We start from the raw sequence: 10,746 nt of genomic DNA, 5'->3' as shown, positions 1-10,746 counted from the left end.
CAGCTCAGATACGATCAAGGGTGTTAAGATGAACGATTACTAGATAAATATGTATGCCAAATATGTATGTATATTGGGTGGAATCCATAGCGAGGAAACAGTACCGTCTTAGGCACCCTTACGTGAGAGTAAGAGCAAGCGAAGGCAGCAGCGTTCCACTTCTTTTCTACAGCCCCGCACCTCCACCGAAAGGAAAACAAAACTCGCGAGACTTGTATATAAGGCCCGAGAAGGGGACTGACACCTTCGCAGACCATCGGTTGCAAAGGGCCATTCAAGCAAAGATTGTTAATTGGTGACTTATGCGGCTCGTCTTGGCCAATGGTAGTGCGAGTAAGTGAAGGGAGGCGGGTACTCCCAGCCTAGCCGGGGAGGCTCGTGGTGCCTGAAGTCAACTATTGCCCTGGGAGGGGTTTTTTTCTCCTGCGCGGCATCCAGAAGGCAGCTTCTCTCTCTCGGGGTGACGGCGGCGTTAGCGGTGAGCGCGGGGGTTCCGTCGCAACTGCGCACGCTGGAAGTCCCCGTGCAGGAGCGGCGATTCCGCGGTCCAAGGTGAGCATCGTGAAGGAGAGGACGGACTAGCGTCCCGATGTAGCTGTTTCTACTCCGGGCTGTGATCTGGGGTGGGGTGGGTGGGTGGGAGGAAGAGACGCATTCACCTGAGAGAGCGAGGGGAAAGAGATGCTACCTACCGAGGCCTTGGAATGATTTGGCGGAGGTCGGAGAGAAGCTGGCAGGGCATCTGCCCCGAATGACAGCCTCGGGTGATGGTTGCAACCGGGGCGGGCGGGCGGCAGATAGGAGGGACGGAGAGAAAGAGGAGCGGAGGAGGGGGCTACAGGCCGGGTGGTATTCCCGGCCGCCGCAGCCTCTTCGGGCTCGCCGTCAGAACGTCCGCGGGTCGGCTTTTGGAGTAAATGGACCGCTCACTGCGGCAGCTCGGTTTTTTGTTTTTTGTTTTAAATTATTATTATTATTTCTTTCACGCGTTCGGATACATACAGGTAGGAAAGAGAAGAGGGCAGAAAGAAAGTGGTGGGAGGACGGTCGGAGGTTAGGAGGGGGAGCTGCTGCCTGTGGTGGCCGGTGAGGGCGCGCGGGAAACTCGCGTGTCGTGGGACTGCTGTCCTCCCGGAGCTGTGCCTCGGAGAGAAGGCGGACGGGCGCCGAGCCTGCCTTGTGTCGTCCGACTTTGGGATATGTGGGGACTTCACTCCCCCTCGCTCCCAAAGGTGGGTGGGATTGGGGAGATATTTTCGTGGCACCGCGCGAGTGGGTGTGTGTGTAGGCTGGGAAACGGCAGTCTGTCTGTGGGCTGTGACGCCCTTCCCTTTTCCACACGAGCAGGTTTAGGAGAGGGTGTTGCTGTGGATCTGTGTAAAATTTGTGGAAAGGGTGGAAAACCGAGGTGGATTTAGACGCAAAAAAAGCGGCTCTAAGAAGTTCTTGGGGACGGAAAGACGTGAAGAAATAGGTGTGGTTGAGAGAGTCACTTTCTGTAAGTGTAAGAGGAAAAAAACTTCAAATCAGTATAGAGTAAAACCATTTAATGTAAAAATATTTGAGCGTTATGTGCCCAGGATTTATTTTGGATTATTTTTGCTCCTCTGCATTTTCATCTAAAAGTAGCTAATAGGATTTATTTAAAACAATACTTAAGCTATTCATTACTTTTCCTGATTACACTGTCTGAAAATGTTAGTTGTCCATCTCCTTGATGTTCTTGCAGTTCTGTGTTAAAGCTATCTATTCCTTGCATTTATATTTTTTTCCCAGAGTTATCTTGGGTAATTAGCTCACTTACCCAGTAAATTTTGTAATTCCCCAATCCTAATTGACCACATTGGCACTTTTTAAAATAGTTGTGTCTGTATAATTTTTCTAGTGCCCTTGTTATATTAATTTTGTTTGTAGGAGTATGTAACTTATTAAATTAGACCAACTTTATTCAGGTATTGTTTTTAATAATAGTAAACAATTTGAATAGCAATGTGGTCTCTTTGCCAAAGGCTAGTATTCCTAGGCATTTAGTGATGTCACAAAAATTTCAAAACTAGGTCATTTGTGTGATATTGTGAAGTGCACAATGTAACTTGCTCCTCTATTCCCCTTTAAATACCATATCTTTTTATTTATATACACAGAGAGACACTTTTACCTGCAGTGCATTCAGAAAGTATTCAGACCACCTTCACTTTTGTCAATTTTGTTGTGCTGCAGCCTGATTCTATAGTTGTTGAAATTGATTTTTTCCTCATTAATCTACACTCACTACCCCATAATAACAAAGTGAAAACAGAATCTTAGAAATGTCTGCAAATTTATTAAAAAGAAAAAAAATTAAATTTCACATTGGCATACGTATTCAGACCCTTCATTCAGTACTTTGTTGAAGCACCTTTGGCACCTTTTTTGGGTATGACACAACAAGCTTTGCACACCTGGATTGGGGGAATTTTCTGCCATTCTTCTCTGTAAATCCTCTCAAGCTCAGTCAGGTTTGATGGCGACCATTGCTAGACAACCATTTTCAGGTCCCTCCAGAGAGGTTCAATAGGGTTCAAGTCAGGGCTCTGGCTGGGCCATTCCAGGACATCCACAGAGTTGTCCCTAAGCCACTCCTGGGTTCTCTTGGCTGTGTGTTTAGGATTGTTGTCATGTTGGAAAGTCTGAGGTCTTGAGCGCTGTGGAACAAGTTTTTATTGAGGATATATCCTTGTACTTTGCCCCATTCAATTTTCCCTCAATCCTGACCAGTCTCCCAGTTCCTGTTATTGAAACACCCCCCACCCCCAATAACATGATGCTGCCACCACCATGCTTCACTGTTGGGATGATGTTGGGCAGATTATGAACAGTGTCTGGTTTCCTTCAGACATAATGTTTAAAATTGAGACAAAACTGTTCAATCTTGCTTTTATGAAACCAGAGAATCTTGTTCCTCACTGTCTAAGAGTCCTTTGGATGCTTTTTTGCAAACGCCAAGTGGGCTTTCATGTATTTTGCACTGAGAAGAGGCTTCTGTCTAGCCACTCTGCCATAAAGCCCAGATTGGTGGAGAGCTGCAGTGATGGTTGTCCTTCTAGATCTCTGTCCCATCTCCACATAGGATCTCTGGAGCTCAGTTAGAGTGACCATTGGGTTCTTGGTCATCTCTCTTACTTACTATTCGAGAATTATGGAGGGCACTGTGCTCTTAGGAACTTTCAGTGCAGCAGAAATTTTATTGTAGCCTTCCCCAGATCTATGCTTTGCAATAATCCTGTCTCTGAGCTCTGTAAGTATTTCCTTTGACCTCATGTCTTTTGCGCTGCTACAGTATGCATGATCAGCTGTGAGTCCTTCTATAGAGAGGAATTTACCACGTCAATTCTAATCAAGATGTAAAAACATTTCACAATGATCAAAAGTAGTGGGAGGCACCTGAGCTAAATTTCACGCGTTGTTGCGAAGCGTCTGAATACTTATGCCAATGTCAACTTTTTTTCTTTTTAATAAATTTACAGACATTTATAAAATTCTGTTTTCACTTTGTTATTGTGGGGCAGTGAGTGTAGATTAATGAATTTCAACAACAATAGAACCAGAACAGGCTGCAACATACCAAACTTGACAACAAAAGTAAAGCGGGGTCCAAATACTTTCTGAATGCACTATATATAAAATAGTTCCTAATTCCTATATTGTATTAACTTTCTTGTAGGAGTTTGCAGTTTATTAAACTATAAATTTATTCTGACATTATATATAACAGACAGACACACACATACCTATGGATAAAGATAAGGTTGTAATTCACATGAGCACTGTCAGGTTTTTAAAAGACACTTTAAAGACAAGTTTTTTAAAAAAATACAGGCTATATATTGATATGTAAATAGAGGAAAGCCACCAGAATAGGGGTTGTTTGAATTTGAGAATCCTACACATTCCTCCAGTAAAGGTATAACCACTGAAAGCTCCATCAGAATGATTTGTCTTGCAGTAAGAATATTAAATGCAAGCCTCTGTTACATTGTTCTTGTGCTACACTTTCCATTCCACTAAAATGCTACTTTAGATGGCAGTTCTAAACTTTATTTGGACCCTATTGAATATAGGAGTGTTACTAAATTATCCTGAATAATTGGATCTTGGTTACATAAAAACACTTGTGCATTATAGGTATTTGGAAAGTAATATACTTTATAATAGGATATTTATAATAGGATAAGATAAGACAATCTTTATTGTCATTTTTTTCTGTGAACACACTGGCACACATTTATAAAATGAAATTCTGACGCCTGCTCTCAAAAAATATGTTATTTTTTTTGTGGGGGGGATTTGTAGGAAGAGGGAGAAAAGCTTAAATACATGAAAGACAAACTTCAGCATTACTGACCTTGTAAGAGGACAACTATAGTGGTAAAAAAATCAGAATTCTGGTAGCACCTTTTTTGAGTAACAAGTTTTGTTAAAAGTCATATTGAATAGATGGAATTGCAGTTCTTGAAAGCATATGCTTTTCAATAAAATTTGGTAATCAGAAAAGTTGCTACCAGACTCCTTCAGATTTTTTTCAACACTATTAACACCATTGAATTAAAATATTATGCCTCTCTCTATCTGGCTAGATATGTATCTATGGAAAAACATATTCCTTTCCCTGTAAATATTACAGTAAGCATTTTAAAACAGATACTTTAAAAATAGTGTTTGCTTAACAACTCCCTGCATGTCTGCTGTATGTGCACATTTAATTATATTTAAGGGACAAATAAAATAACTAGAGAAATTTAAAAACAAAACAAAAATACAATTACTATAAATCACCCAATTGAATAGTGTGAGTAAAATCTAGTTGGAGGAAAAAAAACAGCTCATCCTTTATTTTGCCAACCATAAAAGTAATAGTTATGCCACAATCAGTACTAGATTTGCAGTCTCTATTGGTCATAGACATTTATTTAATGGTTTAATAATCTTGATAGTTTATTTTCCCTGGAACTGGTATGTATTTTATTCAATTTTATTGTCAGTTTTTGACATACGCAAACTCACATTATTTGCAGATTATTTATTATTTTCTATTTAAGGATTTTGAAGTACAAAAACAAATGGACAGAGCAACTTAAGTATGAATCATTCTGGCATAAATGATGTTACCAGTGTTAGAACTAAATTGGCTTGTTTTTCCTCATTTTGTTTCCTTTTAGTTCTTTGCTTATTAAAAAAGGCAGTTTTCAAACTTGTAAATGTAATTAGAACTGAAAGAGGTTGCAGGCACAGCCTAGAGAATTTTGAAGAAATTGATGGTAGAAAAATGGCTGTTCAAGTACTGAAAGTGACTTGGCCCATGCTCTTCTCCATCTGCAACTCCACAGTGGAACTGCTCCATGGAGGAACTTAGGATTTCCAGAAGAAAACCATCTTGATTTGTTGGTGGGATGGGTGATGCCTTTCAAAATTCTGAAGGGTCCTTGGTTCTCTCTGAGCTTGCTTCTTTTCTTGAAGATGTTTCATTACCAAAACTAGGTAACATAATCAGTGCTGCATGTCAATGAGGCAGGAGAGCAGCAAGGACCTCTTTTCTCAGTCCTGAGCTATAAATATTTTGCTTTATTGGTTTCAAAATTCTAGCTCCTAATGATAGTTAAGCTAGTTGTTTTAACTATCAATTCCATTTTTTCCATTTAAATTATTTCTAGAACTTCTGTATTAATGCAGAAATAGTTTTATGAAGCAACAAAAATACAGATCTGGGAAAACCACCATAAAATCAATTAAAATTTTCTGGGGAAAGCTCCCAGTAGTGAAAAGCTCCTAGTAGAACATAATTGTGCTAAGCCTTATTAGGGTTATACATGTCATTAATGTGATGGTGCCCACTGATTCACCTTCATGGTGGATAAGTGTAAGACTGCAAAGAATCATCCCTAGTTTGTGAGAAATAGCATGTTTTTAAAACTGGTGAGGTTATTTTTTTTACTGTAGTGTCATAAACAGTGATGTTGTTAATATATGCCCCTTGGAACCATATGGCATTTCTTTTTTGTTACTGTTACTGACAAATTCTGTTTTTGTTTGGCAAAAATGATACATTTTACTATGCTTCTGTACAATCACATAACAGAATGACTAGACCACATCTGTTGGTAATTACAATAATAAACACCTTCTTTAAACAAAGTAATGTCAATATGGATGAATTGCAGTTGGCTTAGAATTGCTGAGGAGATTCATAACAGAAAACAGATATTTGAATAAGCTAACTGCTCATTACATAGATAGGTTTTATTCATGGAATATATCAATATATCTGGAGTTTGTTTATCTCTTTTTCCTCAAGCTTCTAAAATTAGACTACAAGTTATTCTTAGACCTTTCGTAACCTTTTTTGCATTTGGCTGGGTCCTTATTTTTATGTTTATTTTTTGTAGGCTATACTCCACAGGGAATTGGACTAGATGATTTGCAGATTGGATCCTGATTAATTAGCTAAATGAAATGGGAGCAAAATGCAATGTAAATATTATTCTATTAACTTCAATAAGAGCTAACTTTAATTATTTTTGCACCGAGTCAGTCTAATTTTGTTTTCTGAAATTCTTCTTTCCTTTAGGAATGTTTCCAAATGGCGTTTTCTATATTAGCACAAAAAGGGAAATATGTTATGGATATCTTCCTGTAACATCACTAACGTCATTTCATATGTGTGAGTGTGTGTGTGTGTTTGTGTTTGTGTGTGTTGTGTTTTGTGTCTGTGTGTGTGTACCAATGGGCAGACGCCACTGTGGTTTTTCCAAAACTGGCCTACCTGTGGTACTCTGTGTCCTCCCTTTGTACTCTTGCTATTTGAAAGACTTTAAAATGACTTAAGAAGATAGCAAGGGCAGTTTCTACTCCCACAATTGATTTCTCATCCACAGAAATAAAATGAAAGCTAAGAGTTTCCGTCCTTCCCCTCTCAGCCTTCTGAACCTGCTGTGTGTCTGCTATAAGTACAACATAAACCATTTGTAATCAGAGCAGCCTGTCTGGATGCCAGGAAATGATAATTCATGACCCTTCTCAGTCTTTTCAACAGGTCTAAAAGAAATGAGTGGGTAGGAGAAATTTGACTGGCTGAATAAAGACTCTTCTTCCATATCAGGATATGGCAATGTGACTTCATGAAAAATAGAAATGAAACTGAGAGCTTGCAAAGCTAGTGAAAACGTTAAAAGAAAGCTTGAATTGGTTGTATCTCATCTATAGAAGGACTGTCCTCTAGGAAGGAATAGAAGCCATCTGAGTTTTTCAAGCGTTCTTCAAATGAATCATTTACTTGGGATAGGGGGTAGGGAATGTTTCCCCCCACCCCAAAGTGCAGAATAGTGTAACATAGGAGCCTTAAGCAATAGGTTGGGAACCATGTCATGAGGAAGGCATGTACATTTGTGTTTACTAAAGCACTCCATTATCACTTCAATGCACTTGGGCAGAAAATATGTTGGTTACTTTATCTGTACTGGACTCTCATGTTCATTTTATTTTTCATGACTGTTTCCCCATAACCCTATTTAAAATTGAAATTAGAAATCTATTATAAGGTCTCAACATTGTGTGGTTATATACCAAGCTTTGTTCTGAATATATGGCAAAATGCTAAAGCATCACAGTCATACTTACATGAACATTCCAACAATGATTTAGACTGCAAAAGTGTGAATGTTTACAAAATAATGAAATTCACAGATTTAGATACTATCCCTTTCTGAGTAAAATGCAAGTGTTCAAAGTGTTTTATTTACTTTGCCATATTAAAATCTAAAACTTAACATTTAGAAATAATTCAGACCCTTAGGGAAATGGGGGGAAAGGCAGTCTTGAGGATAAGAGACAATATTATACGTGTGGATACCCAAGTGATGCTAAGATTATATCATGGGACATAAGTTCTGGGGAAATTCCCCCCAAAAGTGTTTCTGTTGATTCTCCTTGCACATTTAAAAACACCAAACCAACCTTTAAAAAAATCTTGTGAGTAAGCTGGTCCAATCAGATGTTGTATCAAGTGACCATGGAGACTTGCCTGTTAAAATGTAGCTGTGCATCATACAGTTAACAAAAAAAACCCCTCTTTTGTTATGCTAATAGCAAGCTGGCCCAATCAGATGCTGCCTCTGAACATAAAGCCAATGTGAGCTTTATGGCAAAAGGGACTGAGACTCAATGCCCTCCAGTCTCCAGGAGAAGGAAGAGAAGACTATAGTGGGGATTATAACTTTAATAGATACTACTGCCATTTATTATGGGCCTGCCAACATATACTGATATGAGCAATTGGGTAAATTTTTGGCAGGACCAAGAATCCAAATAGGTGATTATTCAGAGTTTTGCCTCTTAAAAGTAATATACTGAATTTGATTTACTATTTATGCCTCATGTACGGCCTCATTCTGAAATTACTGTTGTTTGTTCACAGAACATAACAGATTGAACAGATTAAAGAACTCCTTTCTACAACAACAAAATCTTCATAATACAATGTCTTTGCCAGCTTTACAATGATTAGGAATGACTGGGCAACTATCTACTACTGGCTAAGCAACATTCATTGGAATATCTGGTCTTTAAGCCACAAAATTTGAATGTGGAACCTTGGTCAAATCTAAACAGTGTGATGTTGAAATGAGATGAGGCTCCGAAATGGAACTGTGGCCACTGCATTGATTTTCATCACATCTTTCCTCAGTTTATCATGGTATACAGCATGGCAGAATGGAAAAGGTAAGTCATGTCTTTTATGAAAAGAGAGGGGGGGAAGGGAAACCAGTATAAATACATTTGAAAAGTTCCTCTTAGATGTTTAGATTAAAAGAAGGACCATAATGACATTTTTTTTCAGAGAACAGGGCTACTTAAAGTTCAGGCTCATCAGAAAATACAGTAAAGGTACAGTACTTGCTTGGATCTAAAAAAATGAAATCTAAAATGTAAATTTAGAAGGAAATAGTCTCCTTGCAAATCCATAGCTTAGGGCCGTGATGGCAAACCTTTTTTGGCTGCCATGCCAAAAGCGGGGGGAGCACAGCGTGCCACACCCATAATGCTATGCTTGTGACCCCCCCAGCATGTATATGCGTGTGATGAGTAACAAACTCCCCCCTGCTTTTGCCATGTTTTTTTGCCCTCCCCAGACTCCAGAGGCTTTCTAGGGGCCTGGGGAGGATGAAAACAGCCTCCCCCACCCTCCGGAGACCTCAGGATCATCCCTGAAGCCCCTGGAGGGCGAAAAATGGATCTACAGGGAACCCAGAAATTCGGGAATGGATAGGTTTTGCTAGAAAATAATAGTGCAATTACTTATTGTCTTTTTCATTGTAATAATTTTTTTGGAAATGATTTTGTTTCTTCCAAGTTTTATCAATTCCAGAATTTAGCCGTATTGCATACTTGACAAGTTAAATTTTATGTTAAATATCTAAACTGGGTGGATGGATACAAAAACAGAAAAATCAAGAGATTGCAAACTGTGCCTTTTTATTAATGGTTATCACTCTTACTTTATTTCTCTTTAATGTTACAATTTTCAGAAAGTAGGAAATCTCTTTTGACCAATGTAAGGGATGTCAAATATCTTTGCTTTCCCTACACTGCAGTATAAAGGAAGAAAAAAATAATCTCTCTGACCATTTTTCAGTTAGCTGAAAATTCATAGGAGACATATCAAGGGAAGGCTGGTTGCCATTGGTGACATTGTTTCAGGAGTCTTGTTTCAATTTTTTTCATTATGGTTTACCACCTAACCTTGTGTAACAAGCAAGCCCCACTGAGTTCAAGGTTATTTCTAAACAAATGTATATAGGACTGCAGCTTTCATTCATCTTCCTGTGTTTCCTACTGTAGAAGAATGCTATTTCTTCTGAAAGTACTATGTTAAATGCTTGAAAGTGAATAGCCTTTTTCTTAAACTTCGTTGGATGTGAATAGAACTGTGAAAGACGTAGGGCTCACTGATTTTTATTGTACGGTAAATTTTAGATTAAGCCAGGCTTCCCACACTGTGTGTCTGAATTATAGAGAGAAAGGGAGGGAGGAAATGTATCACACTTCTTCAATCAGAGCATTCAAATTAGGAACATATTGTATCACTCTCTCAGGAGTAACTGGGAGAGATGCTTTCCTTTCCACAAAACTGGGTCCCTAAAAAAATGGTTTAACTCGCAAAGACAAATATAACAAATATTACCTGCCCTCCTATAAACCCACCTTGCTTCAGAAAATACCATATTTCCCCTGTCAACAGATAGTCCTCAGGTTATGACCACTTCTTCAATGTCCAAAGTTGTTACAATAGCACTACACAAGTGGTACTTATGACCAGCCCTTGAGGTTTGGACCATCACTGCATGTTCCCAATTGCTGTTGAAACCAAATGTTACCTGTACCTTTATTCTTTTTTTTTGGGGGGGGGGGCTTATAAGGACATTTGGAAGGCACTGAGTTCAGCATCTGTAATAAAATCTAAGGACTCTACTTGGTTTTCATAGATATTCTTGGCAATAAAATATTGGCGACTAGAGTTTATAAGTATGGCAGCCTCCTCTTTATTTCCTTTTAAATTAACAGATGTTTTAAATGGGGCAAAAAACACGGTGAAGATAAAGATTTGCAGTTACTATTAATTGCATGCACCTTTCTCCTTTGTTAGAGATCTCAGTGGATTATACAAATAGTTCTCTATTTGCAACTGCAATTGAGCCCAACATTTCTATTGTT

The 10,746-nt window shown here is 38.8% G+C and overlaps 1 protein-coding gene across 2 annotated transcripts in view; it reads left to right on the top strand.

The window, feature by feature from the left end:
* Nucleotides 1-373: 373 nt before the first annotated feature.
* MGAT4A (alpha-1,3-mannosyl-glycoprotein 4-beta-N-acetylglucosaminyltransferase A) overlaps nucleotides 374-10,746 on the top strand; it is a 67,694-nt gene continuing 57,321 nt past the window's right edge. Inside the window, exons 1-3 of one of the 2 annotated variants that reach the window (XM_032226617.1) lie at nucleotides 374-552; nucleotides 6,423-6,507; nucleotides 8,450-8,754. In XM_032226617.1, coding sequence (XP_032082508.1) covers nucleotides 8,661-8,754 — 94 coding nt within the window. In that variant the 5' untranslated portion in view covers nucleotides 374-552; nucleotides 6,423-6,507; nucleotides 8,450-8,660. The remainder of the gene's footprint in view (nucleotides 553-6,422; nucleotides 6,508-8,449; nucleotides 8,755-10,746) is intronic. The other variant, XM_032226616.1, reaches the window with a different exon arrangement.

This window comes from Thamnophis elegans, chromosome 11, assembly GCF_009769535.1.
Source record: "Thamnophis elegans isolate rThaEle1 chromosome 11, rThaEle1.pri, whole genome shotgun sequence".
Lineage (NCBI taxonomy): Eukaryota > Metazoa > Chordata > Lepidosauria > Squamata > Colubridae > Thamnophis > Thamnophis elegans.
Note: the sequence above shows the minus strand (reverse complement) of the source record. Positions and strands in the feature narration are given on the sequence as shown.